Source organism: Eubalaena glacialis, chromosome 6 (assembly GCF_028564815.1).
Source record: "Eubalaena glacialis isolate mEubGla1 chromosome 6, mEubGla1.1.hap2.+ XY, whole genome shotgun sequence".
Taxonomy (NCBI): Eukaryota; Metazoa; Chordata; class Mammalia; order Artiodactyla; family Balaenidae; genus Eubalaena; species Eubalaena glacialis.
In genome coordinates this window covers 88,594,336-88,610,241 of record NC_083721.1, presented here as the reverse complement: position 1 = coordinate 88,610,241, position 15,906 = coordinate 88,594,336, and the positions used below count along the sequence as shown (strand labels likewise).

Genomic DNA, 15,906 nt, shown 5'->3' with positions numbered 1-15,906 from the left:
ATGACGAGAACAGGAATTGGCTTTGCCCTCACTCAACATGGCCACTTCCGGCTTCGCCCTCGTTGGGAAATTGGCTCTCTCGGCTCCCGTTACATTTGCCCGCTCTTCTCTTGCCCGTAGTAGCCATGGCGGCCATGAGTTTATTACAGCGGGTTTCGGTCTCTGCAGTGGCCGCTCTGTCTGGCCGCCGCCTTGACGCTAGACTTGTATTCGGGGGCTTCCTCACCCGTGACTTTCCGAAGACTGTCGGTGGGTACTGGCTTTGGGAGAAAGCGCTATCAAGAAACGCGGGAGGAGAGATGGAGGACTCTTCCCGGGTGACCTTGGTGGAATCCGGAGAGAGCTGGGAGAAGTTGAGGACTTGGGACTTGAGAGACGGAGCATGGGCTATGTGAGGAGACTGAGGGTTTTCCTGGAGTAATCAGATCGATCGTGTTTAAGTAATTAATTAGAATTTGTGAGACGCTTTGTCATTCACCTATCCTGTTGGTGGTAATTTGCGGATGAAGCTGATGTTAGAAAGGCAAAGAGCTGGGACCCATGTCTCTCAGGCACCAGATTCTTTGTATGTTCCACCTGCGCTACGTTTTAATCTCACAAGGTGGGAAGTCACATTGCAGAGGAGCCCGCTGATGCTAAGTAATAATATTGATATATGGACAGGTGGAGAGGCTCAGGGCTAACTCATCTGCTAGGCACAGTGCCTTCATGATACTTCTAGGTGTCCACGAAAATGTTTGAATTTAAATTTCTTTTAAAATCAGAAGGAAAAGGGCTATAATGTTAAAGCATATGTGATGCTGAATCCAACCTCAATTGTATTCGTTTTCTATCAACGGAATCATAAAATAATTATTTTTAATGTCTTCTTAGAGAGGAAGGGACCTATGAAGAAAAAGTTCCTAGGTCCTAGGAAAGTCACTGCAGTCATGGGAGGATTATTTGGAGCCTCTTGGAGACTGTGGGTTGAACTCTGGGGGAATGAATAATCATAATAGCAAAGCATCAAATGCTTTGTATTCAGTCTGCTTTATTCCCTTTTGGATTCTGCAAAGTGAGTACAGTGTTACCCCATTTTACAGATGAGGAAACTGTGACTCAATTATTACAAAAATAATGCACTACTGTATTAAGTTGAATAATAATAATGGGAGCTAACATTTATTGAGCACATATTATGTGCCAGGCACCATTCTAAGATATTAAAGGTATTCATTTAATCCTCTTGATCAAAAATATACTGTAAGCGATTTGTCCTATGCAATACAAGTAGATACAGAGGAAGTGAAATTTAAAGCCCAAAAGATTCTTCTCCAACTTAAAAATATCTTTTTCTGTTTACTGCTCTTCTCCCAATTTAATTTGAATTACGTCACTTCACATGATGAGGCATTATACACTGATGCCATGAGGGACTTGCTGGAAAAATGGAAAGGACCAGTGGCATTGAACAAATTTCCAGCAGGAATTTGAACCTGTTACAAAACTACATGTGCTTACATTCCTTGATAAAATTCCTTTGTAAGCCATTTCTGATTACAAATATCCTCTTCAAATACCCCCTCCCCCCATAGTACTTAATCATGCCTACCTGGAGATAAACTGAGGTAAAATTTCTCCCCTAGATCCCGTTTATACACTACTCCCCATTCTTGGAGCTCAGGAAGGATCCTCGCAGGTAATCTACACCCTTTCCACTGGGAGCAGGAAAGGATATGATAGCTATAGTGAGTGTTACTGTGTTTCAGCAGTGTACCTACTTTCAAAGGTATTTTGCATGTGAAACCTAATCTGTCACTGTGGAATGAAAGGTTGTAGTCTGTTTTATATTACTGTTTATGTCTGCCTCTAGGAGAACGTAAGATACAGCAGAGGAGAGAACCTTGTCTGGTTTTGTTTCCTCTGGAGATAGACTGCCTAGGTTTAAATCCTAGCTCCAGAGTTTAGTAACTCTGTGAGCTTGGGTCATCACATCTGGGAAGCTAAGTGGAAGGCACTTAATTGCACCAAACCTGCATTTCTTCATCGTTAAAAAAGAGGATTTAGAAAGAAAAAAAAGAGGATTTTATTACAAGTGTGCTTATTTTCTGTTGACAGGGAAATAAAATAAAACTAATCTCTTTCCCACTGACAAGTATTTATAACCCTGAAATGTGTTTCTGCATAATTTTGCATCTTTCTAGAAATGTCATTTTGAATGAACTTGTCTCTTACCATAAGAACTGTTTTGTTTTGTTTTGTTTTTAAAAAGAGGGTGATAATTTTAACTTACCTCAAAGGTAGTGGTAAAGAGTGAGTGGGAAAAATCTACAGCACTGGGCATTAACTTCTACAGGGCCCTGTGGTCTCACCTTTCTTAAACATCTAGGACTGTCATGTTATCATCAATCACTCTCAGTGAAAACCTTTCTCAGAAAATAAGCAGATAAAAGTATTCTGTTTAATTATTTATTAAATGTCAAACATCAAGGGATTCTAGAAATAAGCTTAAGTTCTTCCCTCAGCTGCAGAGAACTTTTATGTTGAAGGCTGATGTGCATATAATTATGGCTTTAAAACCTGAGAAGAGTATTAAAATGATTTTATAAACAAAGTAGTGTGGACTTAATTCAGACATGGATGATGAGGCATGTTAACTGGATTCTAGGGATAGTTTTAACAGGTGCAATTGATGGAAAAGTAAAGGACATGTTTTCTGATATATCTGAATATGGGGCTCTTGGGATAGGTAGGTGTTGAGAGAGAAGGTTAAAAAAAGAGAAGTTAGGACCTAATTAGGGGAGGGACTGAATACAAAGCCAAAGTATCTTAACGATTTTGTAGGCACCCGAGAGTATTTTAGCGGAAGAGCAGCATCCGTAGTATGTTTTAGGAAGATGCTTCCGAATATTGGATGGCTTATCAGGCATGTTGATTACTTAAGCCACTGAGGTGAAGAGGTCTTGGAGAGAAATGGAAAGTTCGAATTTTCGAATCAAGAGGCCTTGACAACTGATGAATGAGGCACAGGAAGAGGACTGAGATTTTTAGCCTGGGTAATTGAGTTGGTGGTGCCATTAACTGGGAATAGTCTGGAATGAGGGAAAGAAAATGACCAATTTTGGGTGTTGTCTTGGAGACAAAAAAATCTGGTATTGTCTTATTTGATCCTCACAAGTATCACAATTGTCCAAAGCATAACTTTCCTGAAGTTATTTGCATTAAAAAAAATTGGTTAGTGAAACCTTAGTTCCACGTAATTACTGAGTAGCTTAATTGAGACATTCCAGGCTGTAGAGAGTGGAGGAAAATGCCTATTTTTGTGGCAGAAGGATTGAGTTCCAGAAATCCTGGCAGTCACCTGGTTGCAAGCAATGTTCACTCTAATAATTTTAGATTTTAAGCAGATGGCCCTACTACAACCACAAATCATGAGGGCTCAGAATATTTGAAAAGAGTTTAGTGCTATGAAATATCCTTTAGAACAGTTAATAGTATAACAGTTACCTAACACATTTAATGACATGAATAATTGTTTAACAGTAGGGTAATTATAGGTAAAGAAAGCAAGAAGTTCACGTTACTAACCGTTTAATGTTGCTAGAATGCAGCCAGCTCAAGCTTTCTTCCATAGTTTTTTTTTGTTTGTTACACTTTCCACATCTACTAATACTGTCATTTGTGATCAGTTTGTGTGTGTATGTGTGAGTGTGTGTCTGTCTGTCTGTCCGTCTGATTGAAAGGGAAAGTTGGGAGTATACTGTCTCTTCTGAGAAGATTTACTTCCAGGGACTAAAGAAAGATCCCCTACCAACATTAAATTTACTTAAGAAATGTAAATTCAACAATACTTATGGAGCTCCTACTATGTGGCAGACACTAAGGTGCACTGGAGATACACTACTGAATGATTCAGCTTAGTGCTTATTGTTCTAAAGGAAATAACCAAATGATATTAAGGAGAATAAGTGGGAGACCAGCTTGGGATAGGGTAGTCAGAGAAGACTTCTTTGAGGAGGTAACATTTGATCTTACCTCTGAAGGATGGGGTGAGGAGCTAGCCATTCAAAGAGCCTGAGGAAAAGCTTCCAAGCAAAGAGGAAGGTAAGTGCAAAGACCTGAAAGCAGGAAAGAGTTCTTGGTGTTGGAAGGAAACCATTGAGATTGATCAGTAGGAAAGGTATGTCTTTTTATTCTAAGAGAGGCCATCTATTCAGATTCTTTGAGGGAAAGGACCTGAGAAATCTTCTAGGCCACCCCCTGTAGTATGCTAATCCTTGTTACATTCCATTAGTGATACTCGAATAACTCCATAATGGGGACTGGGGAGGCAGTCCAGTTTTATTTTCAACCACTAAAATTGTTAGAAACTTCTTCCTTGTATTAAGCTAAAAATTACTCTTTCGCACATTGATCCTAGTTCTTCCTTTCAGGTCAACACAGAATAGTGTAAGCCTTTGTCATTGGACAGCCTTCAGCTCTTTAAAGACACTTCTCTGGTCTCTATCCTGACTTCTTTTTTGTAGACCAGTCAGCTTCAGTTCTTTCAGTTTCAGTAGGTCAATTTCCAGGTTGTTTGCCATCCTGGTTGCTTAACTTGGGACGTGCTCCAGATTGTCCCTCTAAAACACTGTACTCTGGGATGGACACACTTCGGTGGGTCTAGTAAGACATGAAGGTGGAGGGCTCCTTCTGTTTTGACCCTGTATTTCTGGTACATCAGATTAAGATTGGATTACCTTTGGGATTTTTTGGTAACCACATCCACATGACACCAATGACTTTTTTTTTTTTTTGGCCACGCCACACAGCTTGCGGGATCTCGATTCCCCGACCAGGGATTGAACCTGGGCCATGGCAGTGAAAGCCCGGAATCCTAACCACTAGGCCACCAGGGAACTCCCACCAGTGACTTTTCTTAAGTTTGTGAGCCACTAAACTTCTGGAGTGTTCAAGTAGGACTTTCCACTTACTATACTTAATCCTTTTAGATTCAGCCTTTTGTAAATGTGTAGGAGGACTTTTGGGGGGATCCTATTTCATCATTGGTGTAGTAGCCACTCTTGTAGCAGTAGCTCTGTATCATCAGGAATACCATCTCCACCACACTCAGGCCATTCATAGAAATCGTGAGAGAGCCCTTTGGCAGGTTACTGCGTTAAGTAATCAGCACCTTTTGGGTATAATCAATCAGCCATTACCCATTACAGATTTCTTCTAACTTGCTACTTCTCTCAGTTTATAATGTGCCTTCCTCATACCTCCCCAACTCCACCAACCTGTCTAAAGAGGGGCTTTACTTCTGAGCCTTTTCTTTTCTGACACTGCATCCTGTTTCTTTCCTTTGTTGTCCTTATAGACAACAAAGACAACAAAGATTGTTGTCTATTACAATATAGATTTGTAATTATATTATCTATTTTTTTCTCCCAGCAGAATCTAAATCCCTCTTATACTATAGACCTAGAATAAGACCTGTACATAGTAGGCACTTAAATATTTATTGAATTAATGAGTGGTTTGTACTGTTATCCAGACCATTTTTTTCATCTAGTCCACAGAAATTTCTATTGCATCTTTCAAATGATTTGCAGAAATACATACTTACCTTGTCAAATTCTCTTGTTATTTTAGAAGGCTTAGTAGATGATTTATACTTAGTAAACTCGTGCCAGCTTCTAATTCTCTTGTGAATTAACCTTCTAAATTCATTGCAAGCTGCTGCAGGTGGTATCAAAATTTAAGACAGTTCCTGCCTTCGAGACACTTATATTTCAGTGGGGGCAGTGAAAGCAAGTTTACACATCAGTAGAATATACAGCAGTTCAGAGGTAGGAGAGCTCTCATCTGGTTGGGAAGCATGTTGGTTTCTTGGAGGATAAGATGTCACCTGGGCCTAAAGAATAGATTTCAGGAGAGGGGAGGTCATTCTTGACATTTAAGCTTGAACAAAGGATACAAATCTTTCTGACATCTATTATGACTAAAATTCCATTAATGGGAAATAAGTTTTTTATTCAGCAATGACTCATGGGAAATTTCCTTGAATGCGGTTACACAGCAGAAGCACAGTAACCCTCAGTTTCTCAGTAATGTTAGAGCCTTTCCTGCTTTTGGCAGAAAGGGCTTAGAGTGGCCATAGTGATCCTTCCAGACTTCCAAGAAAGGGAAATCGCATAGAAAGCAGATCCAAGAGTGAGAGTTTTGCCTCAGTTTATCTTCAGCAAGGCTTGATTAAATACCGTCTGGGAGAGGATTTGAAGAGAAGGATATTTACAATAAGAAATGGCTTACGCATTTGCAGCAACATGGATGGACCTAGAGATTATCATACTAAGTGAAGTAAGTCATACAGAGAAACACAAATATTATATATCACTTATATGTGGAATCTAAAATATGATACAAATGAACTTATTTGCAAAAGAGAAACAGACTCATAGACATAGAAAACAAACTTATGGTTACCAAAGGGGAAAGAAAGGGGAGGGGGATAAATTAGGAGTTTGGGATTAGCAGATACAAACTCTATATATAAAGTAAACAACAAGGTCCTACTGTATAGCAAAGGGAACTATATTCAGTATCTTGTAATAAACTATGATGGAAAAGAATGTGAAAAGGAATATATATATGTATAACTGAAATCACTTTGCTGTACACCAGAAACAAACACAACATTGTAAATTATACCTCAACTAAAAAAAAAGAAGAAATGGCTTATAAAAGGATTTTATCAAGATATGTTAGAGTGTTTTCTTTTGAACAAGTTCAAATTCCTGCTAGAGAGATATTGAATAAATATCTTTCCATTTATTTTGCATCAAGTCCCTAATGTATATTGCCTCATCATATGAGGCAATTTAAATTAATTTCTTTTGCAGCATTAACACATATTTATTGCAGAGGTAAACAAAGGTACATAGCCCACCAAGAGTATCTGATCTCCCTGCCTGCTACTGAAACAAATTCAAATAATCATTTAGATATTTCTTCAATAAATATCAATATCTTGAATATTGATGAATAAAAATGATGAAAATATTGATGAATATGTTGAATAAAAATGAGGAGAGCTATAGTTTAGAACAGTACATCAATCTCTGTTTAAAGATATCCTAGTCTTCCCTGCTTTTAGTACTCAAATAAAGAAGCATGTATTTTTTTATCTTAATCATATATATATATATATATATATGTATATATATATTTTGGCAGAGAAGGGATGCTTTATCTTAATTCATATTAAACATTTATGCATGTACATTTTCTTATAGTCTGACTTTTATCTCAAAATATAACAGTATATCCATATAAACCTTGTATATAACAGGGTTATTTAATATTTCCAGCTCCTGTGCGACACAGTGGAGACCATGGGAAAAGACTGTTTATCGTCAAGCCTTCTGGGTTCTATGACAGACGTTTTTTGAAATTAATGGTGAGTTAAAACTTGTTGAACTAAACTCTTTACATATAAATAGGAAATTTTTTTCCTATTTAGAAAACATCTTTCATTTTATAAAAGATTTTTTTTTGTAAATTCATATTCCTTTTCTCAAAAAATATTGAGATTGAGTAGTAAGGTCTGGTTTGTTACTGAATTTATTTTTAAGTTAGTGAACCTTTCCTTCTTCAAAAAAAGAATTCATGCATATTGCAGGTAAAAATTGAAACATTCCTTTCTTCTCAAGATTATGGGGTTTTGAAATCATCTGTGTTCCCTGACCAAAAGAAAAATCTATAAATTATAAAACTGAAAATGGATTCATTTGGGGATAATTATTTGTATTACTAATATATTCTTTAAATTAACAAAGAACTCATTGAAGGACTTCTTTAAATATGTAACTCCATTATTTTGGGATATGATTTTTTATTTCTTTGTTGTTTAGGAACATTGATTTCAGAGAGTGAAGCAGGACATTGACTGTATGTTTGTATCTCAAGACTCTATAAAGAAAAGTAGAGACTTAGAAGGTGGAAGACTGGACTCTGCCACTGTTCCTAAAGCTGTGACCCACTGGCTGACCTCTAGACCTTCCCTTGCCTGTCCATTGTGCTTAATGCCCTTCTCCATCCCCATGGTTGAGCTCCTACTTTTCTTGTGATGACCAACTCAGACTCCAGAAATCGCCCTCATCTTCTTACACTTTTATTCTTAATATAAAAATTTCTTTTATGACATTGCTTTAACCAAAAAATGAAAAATCACTTAAATATATATTGCATTATACTTGTACAATTAGTCTTTGCTTTCTTCTTTCATTTTTGATGCTAAATATAGGCATCTAAAAGCTAGAGCAAAAGAAAATTACAGAAATAATTTTATACCACATCTCCAATTTGGCAAGTTTATTTTATAAGAAATATAAGGAAATCATGTAAGGAGGACAGTTTGAGTGTGAGGAAAGGAGTTAGGAAATGGTTATGTGAAAACATTTTTTTTTTTTTTTTTAATCTTAACAGAGATTCTACATTTTGTTGACTGGGATTCCAGTAGCAATTGGCATAACTCTGGTGAATGTATTCATTGGTAAGTATCTCCCCCACTGACTAAATTAGTAAATTTTTAAAACCTGTGTACATTAATATAAAAAAAGAAATTATGGATATTATAAGGGAAAGTTCTTCAAATAATAAAATAAACATAAGCATGAGAATTTATTTTAAAATAACTAAATCTTAATCTGCAATAGCACACAGTGGTTCTTTTTTTAACTTTTTGTTTTCTCCAAAAACCTTTAAGGTCACTGACTCTATAGGCCACATAAAAGGCCTGTCTTCTTCCTCTTTCTCATTTCCCAAAACCAGCTTTGAGAAGTCTGAATAAGGAAAATAGAAAGAGATAGAGGTGGAAGAGAGACTGAGGGATGGAAGAATTTTTTTATCCATCCTGGAACATATAAAGTTATAATCTTCCAAAAAAGAATGGATTTGTGAATGATAGTAAATATTAGGTCTCCTGGGAAATTCTGCTCACAGTACTTCTAACATCTTGAATCCTAAATATTTTGTCTAGGACGTTTAAGGAAAACCAGAGGAATAGTATGTCTTTTATTATATCTTGTTATACTATATAAAAACAAAATGAGAACCCTCATATAATGCCTATATACAATGCATTACACATAGAAGACATCTAAAAAATATCTAATGAATGATTTTTCCACCAGATTGAAGTGAATTTAAAATATTAGATATCTTCATTGCTACAAAACAAAAGGTTCTTTAAAACCACTAGAGGTTGGTTTCTTACTTAAATAGTGAAGAATTAACATTATAAACTCCTGATACTAAAGTTCAATATCACTGTTTTCTCTTATTAGGTGAAGCTGAGTTAGCAGAAATTCCAGAAGGCTATACCCCAGAACACTGGGAGTATTTCAAGGTTGGTATAGGTCACTGAAAGTTATTTTCAGTTAGGTGTCTTGTCAATGTACTGGTTAATATCTTAATTTAGCAATTGTGGTATAGTTTTATATTCAATTTTTTATATCAAGTAAATGATACATTTTGTGCTCACTTTTTATAAGTAAATTTTGGTAATTTTCTGCATTGTTTTATTACCTTAAGCTTTATGATTTTTTAAAGACTAACTCTGCACTGTGTTCTCAACCTAGAGAGTAACAGTCAGAATTTATCCTACGTTCTATGCCATAGGGAAAACTGTACTGATACTAATGCTAGCTGTCATTTATTGAACACCCACTGTGTAGCAGGCACTATGATAAGTGTTTTGCAAATATTATCTCATTCCACGTAAATGGTACTATTATTATTTCTGCTTTAGAGATGAGGAAGCTGAGGCTTAAAAGAGGTTAAGTGCTCTGTCTAAGGGATAGGGTCAGTATTTGAACCCAGGCAGTCTTGACTCCAGAGCCTGCACTGTTATTTAGTCATTTTACCGTACTGTCATGGCTACTAAAACCCAAAATTAATTCTGTTACTTGTCGTTACAAGTGTTGTAGTGAGATGGCCTTGATTACGGTATATCTTATCATGTTTTATTATCTGAATGAATTATATTTTAGAAAAGAAATACTTCATTATTAAATCTTAAGGTAAGCCATATAATTAGTTTATCTTGGCTGACTGGTGGAAAGAACGCCATTTTGAGATCACCAGACCCCAGGTTTGGCTCCAAAATCTGCCACTTAAGATACTCATAGTGTAGTGTAATAGGAAAGAGCACAGGTTTTAGAGTGAGACAGACCTGGCCTGAGTCCAGATGCTGCAACCCAGTAACTGTACAACCTTGTGGAATTTGCTCATCTATAAATGAGGACAAAGGTAGTATCTACCGAACAGATTAAAATTATTTAAAAAATATATAAAGTGGTTGATACATAAAAGTGTTATTGATTTACCTGAGATGGTCATTTTAGGAGAATAGTAAACTGGAAAAGCAAAGTACTTTTCAGACACTAATTTTAAACACATTTTCTGTTGTAGCATCCTATATCAAGATGGATTGCCCGAACTTTCTTTGATAGTCCTGAAAAGAATTATGAAAGAACAATGGCTATCCTTCAAATTGAAGCTGAAAAAGCTGAATTACGGTAAAAAAAAAAAAAAAAGGGCAGGGGTTGAAGGGCAGGGGTTGGAGTGCAGGGAAGAAAATCCTTTCCTACAGTTGCAAGCCACAGGAAGAAATTTAATAAAACTATTTCAACACTGTAGGATGCTCTGTGTAAAAGGGTGAAGATGGAGAGAGAATTAGCCTGTTTAGAGTGGAGATTATGAGTTGGAGACTAGAAGGCTATTAGGAGATAACATCTGTCAGATTAAAAAGAATTCTTTTTGGAAATGTCCTGACTCTTTTAAGTGCAAGGTAGCCCTCTCCCTCCCCTTCCCCCACCCAATTTCCTTTCTTCTTACACCCAGTGTCATCCTTAGAAGTGACTACTATTTAATGATCTCTTATATTTTATGCATTAAAAATATATTTTTATATATATCATTTACAAAATATATTAACACAAATGGAATCCTGTTATCAACACTGTTCTGTGCCTTGTCTTCCTTTCATGTAAATATACAGTCATTCCTTGTTAACTGAGGGGGATTGGTTCCAGGACCTCCAGTAGATACCAGTCTGAGAATGCTCAAGTCCCTATATAAAATGGCATAGAACAGTTGGCCCTCCGAAGATAGATAGGGCCAACTGTATCTTGATCTTTCGGTAATAGCATATACTCTCTTCTTTTTAATGGCTGCACTGGATGGATGTGCCTTAATTTTTTTAACCGGTGGGGGACCTATTGTTGGTACTTAGGCTCTCTCCAAGTTTTTTGATAATTATACATTGTGCTGTGGTGAATATCCTCATATATTTTTGCATATTTATTCAGTGTATCTGGAATATAAATTCCTAGCAGTGGCACTGATAAACCAAATGTTATGCTTTAAATTTTAGATAGCTTTTGTCAAACTCTTCTTTAAAAAGTTGTACCAGTGGTCTTTTCTGTCACCAATACAGGATAATTCTGTTTCTCCATACCTTTCCCAGTAAAGGAATTTATCAAACCTAAACATTTTTGCTGATAAGACAGTTGAAAAATGTTATCTCATCATTTCAATTTTGTATTTTTTGGCAAAGTTGAGTATTTTTTCGTATATCTATTGGTTGTTTATATTTCTTTTTCATAAATTGCCCATTTTCTATTAATTTGTGCATTGATTAAAATAGCCCCTTTTGTTTTTGTTGCAGATATGTTTTCCTAGCTTGTCATTTGTCTTCTGACAGTGTAGAATTTTTTTTTTTTAATGTCTGAAACATTTATATTAACATATTTCCATACAAATAACCCAATGAAAGTTTAGTATTAGTTGTTTTGTTTGTTTGTTTTTTTATACTGCAGGTTCTTATTAGTCATCAATTTTGTACACATCAGTGTATACATGTCAATCCCAATCGCCCAATTCAGCACACCACCATCCCCACCCCACCGCAGTTTTCCCCCCTTGGTGTCCATATGTCTGTTCTCTATATCTGTGTCTCAACTTCTGCCCTGCAAACCGGCTCATCTGTACCATTTTTCTAGGTTCCACATACATGCGTTAATATACGATATTTGTTTTTCTCTTTCTGACTTACTTCACTCTGTATGACAGTCTCTAGATCCATCCACGTCTCAACAAATGACTCAATTTCGTTCCTTTTTATGGCTGAGTAATATTCCATTGTATATATGTACCACAACTTCTTTATCCATTCGTCTGTCGATGGGCATTAGGTTGCTTCCATGTCCTGGCTATTGTAAATAGTGCTGCAATGAACATTCGGGTGCATGTGTCTTTTTGAATTACGGTTTTCTCTGGGTATATGCCCAGTAGTGGGATTGCTGGGTCATATGGTAATTCTATTTTTAGTTTTTTAAGGAACCTCCATACAGTTCTCCATAGTGGCTGTATCAATTTACATTCCCACCAACAGTGCAAGAGGGTTCCCTTTTCTCCACACCCTCTCCAGCATTTGCTGTTTGTAGATTTTCTGATGATGCCCATTCTAACTGGTGTGAGGTGATACCTCATTGTAGTTTTGATTTGCATTTCTCTAATAATTAGTGATGTTGAGCATCTTTTCATGTGCTTCGTGGCCATCTGTATGTCTTCTTTGGAGAAATGTCTATTTAGGTCATTTTGCAACTTAGTGTTTTTATGTTTCAGATTACAGAAGTGCAGGAGTAGCTAATATGTTTTTGAACACTTACTATGTACTGATGCTTTAATTGCTTTTAATATATTTACTCATTTAATGATTGTCAAGCTTGTCAGTCTTTTTCTTTAGCTTCTGGAATTTTGTGTCATATATAGGTCTCTGATAATAATAAAATAAGTAAATACACAAGTCCAAAATTATTTTTTAATGTTCACTCATATTTTCTTTTTCTACTTTTAAATATGATCTTTTCTGAGATTTATTTTGGCGTTTGGAGTGAGGTTTACGTACAATCGAAGGTACCCATTAAGTTCAGTGGGTTTTGACAAAATATATAACTGTAACCACCACTATCAAGGTCATTTTGATCACCTAGTGAGTCTCTTTCCTGTCCCTTCAGTCAATCCCCATCCCTTACTCTTGGCCCCAGGCTACCATTGATCTGCTTTCCGTTCATTCTGCTTTAATTTTGTAGTTTACAAAAATTGCTATGATATTGAAAACTATTTAAATGATTAAATGAACATATGATTGTCTTGTTTTATAGATATGTAATTACATGTATATGTAGTTACCATATAGAACTATCATTAAGTATTTAAGAGCATGGAATAGCATTATGCCTCATACTTAGTGAGCTTTGGACATTTTTGAACTTCAGACATATACCTTTGATAAAACATCAGATTCCAAAATTTCTTAGACATATAGCGATCCCAAACATCAAAACAAAGTAAAAATAAAAACAAAAACAGGGGACTTCTCTGGTGGTCCAGTGGGTCGGACTCCACGCTACCAGTGCAGGGGGTCTGGGTTCGGTCCCTGGTCGGGGAACTAGATCCTGCATGCATGCCACAACTGAGAGTCCGCATGCCGCAACTAAAAAGATCTCACACGCAACAATGAAGATCCCGTGTGCCGCAACTAAGACCTGGAGCAGCCTAAATAAATAAATAAATAAATAAATAAATATTTTTTAAAAAACTAAAACAGGACCCTGACTTTTACTCCTAAAAGAAAGATGCCAGTGTGAGAATGGAATGGGGAGTACCTACAGATTTTTAAAAATATACGTTTAGGTATTTGGAAAACTGAAGCTTAAAGGAAAGGTATAAAATAGAAAGGGACTGTCTTACGTAAGTGATTCCCCCAGAGATAATTTATTTTTGGTCCTCCAGAATTTTTAATACTCTGTACATGTGTACATATACATAGCACAAATGATTTTCTATGCTTTTTAATGAAATGAGAAGATGCCACACAGACTCATTTTATACCTTGCTTTTTCAACCTAATGATATATCTGTCCTCTCCTTCCATGTTACTATATATAGATTTCCCTCATTCTTTTTAACAGGTGCATAGGTTGTCCATTATATGGGTGAACAATTATTTATTTAACCAGTCCCCTGTGATGACTATTTTAATTACTTGCATTTTGGATAATTGCATTATAAACAGTAGAAAAGAAAAAGGATGATATTTAATCCTAAAAAAAAATAAATGTATTCTCTTACATACACTATCACAAAGGTGTATTATCTGTCATAGATAGGGTTGGTAAGCTGGTTAAGGTTAATAAAGTGAATAATTTAACTGTGACAGATTTCCAGTCATATAAAAAGTTAATATGTAGTCTATAAAAATGGAAAGTAAAAGGCTTGATGGAGAAGGGATTATTCCAGGAATGTGTGGTAGTTTTGTGCAAAGGCTTGGCTGTGGAAGAAGGAAAGTATCTTTCTAGAATAGAGATTATTCAGTTTGTGAAGAAGGATGAGGACAAATAAGTAGTCTTAGAGTCGAAGAATGTTTTTCTTAATCCTGGTTTTTCTTTTTTCTTTTCTTTACAAATATTGATGGTCCAATGTTGACCAGGCTCGGTGTGATGCTGGTGGCTGGTGAATAAGATACCATCTCTGCTCTCAAGAGGTTTTCTGTCCTAATGGTGATGGGCAGCCAGTATAGACAGGGGATGTGAGCTCCTCCAGGAAGGCTTGTTCCCTTTTAATTTCTAGCACTTGGCACAGTATGTGGTCATAATAGTAGGTGTTCTGTAAATGACTCTCCTTTAAACATTTAAAAGGCAAGAAGACAGGAAATGCATTATCACTATTCAAGTGAAAGTGATCTGTCCAGACAAAGAACAGGGGCAGGAGGAGAGAATTGATTATCAATTCAAGTGACACTTGGGTGATTAAAAACAATATTCATTGGCTAACTACATAAGCAAGATAATAAAAGCCAAAATAAGTCCCAAATTTTGCTTATAGGTACATATCAGATATATGCATACACATGGATCTGTGGAGGGACATTATATTTTACATAAAAGCAAGACTCTCAAGTGGTTGTTCTTTATGGAGATAATTCATTAACTTTATAATTGGAAATGCTGTAGTCACAATATCACCATTCTGTTTGTTACAGGTTAAAGGAGCTGGAAGTACGAAGTTTAATGCGTGTAAGAGGCGATGGTCCCTGGTATCAGTATCTGACCATTGATAAGACACTTATTGATCATTCTCCAAAAGCAACTCCTGACAACTAATCTTTTATTTCTCTAAATACAAAGTATATTCTCTTTAGGCAAAACTAAATTACTAGATATATTCTGTATTTTTTCTGTGTGATGAATAAAATATCCTGTTCATTGCTCTATTTCTCAACATTGGTTCAGATTAAGGCTTTTTTCTGTGTGATTTCATTTTTTTTTCCAGCTTTATTGAGGTGTCATTCACAAGGTTGTAAGATATTTAAAGTGTACATCATGATGATTTGATACACATATATATTGTGAAAGGCAGATTAAGGCTTTTGGTTTGGGGCTTTCAGCTTCCTCTTTTAAGAACGTTTAAGTATAATAAAAAAAAAAAACTCAAAGAAATAGGAATTTGTGAACTCCTAAAGGTGTAGCTTTGAAAGATTAATGTTTTATTTGTCTGATAAATGGAAGATAGAGAAGTCTATGTTAAATATCAGGAAATATATAGTTTATAGATATGTGAGTATTGTAGATATGTGGATTATTCAAGGGCAACTCAGAATTTTAAATTATACAAATATTGAACCAATTATATAAAACATTAACACCTTAATAAACAATTTTTCAGTGAACAGATCTCAAAGTTTAATGTTTTCATGTTTTTTAGCCATAAATCGTTCTTTTAAAATGTATATACACACACATGTTCATTTTTCTTAGATGCAATATCTCAGATTCCTTAGAGTCCTTTCTTGTAAACACTGGAGAAGTTCCACAAGGT

General features: G+C 35.8%; 1 protein-coding gene across 2 annotated transcripts; it reads left to right on the top strand.

Annotated features, from left to right (window-relative positions):
* Positions 1-95: 95 nt before the first annotated feature.
* Positions 96-15,309, top strand: NDUFB5 (NADH:ubiquinone oxidoreductase subunit B5). 2 transcript variants are annotated; one of them, XM_061193386.1, is made up of 6 exons: positions 96-249; positions 7,332-7,420; positions 8,449-8,515; positions 9,309-9,370; positions 10,435-10,541; positions 15,071-15,309. In XM_061193386.1, exons 1-6 carry the CDS (start codon positions 126-128, stop codon positions 15,189-15,191), a joined length of 570 nt encoding a protein of 189 aa, XP_061049369.1. In that variant the 5' UTR covers positions 96-125; the 3' UTR covers positions 15,192-15,309. The 2 variants fall into 2 exon arrangements, with proteins under 2 accessions (XP_061049369.1, XP_061049370.1); XM_061193387.1 differs by lacking the exon at positions 10,435-10,541.
* The last annotated feature ends 597 nt before the right edge of the window (positions 15,310-15,906 follow it).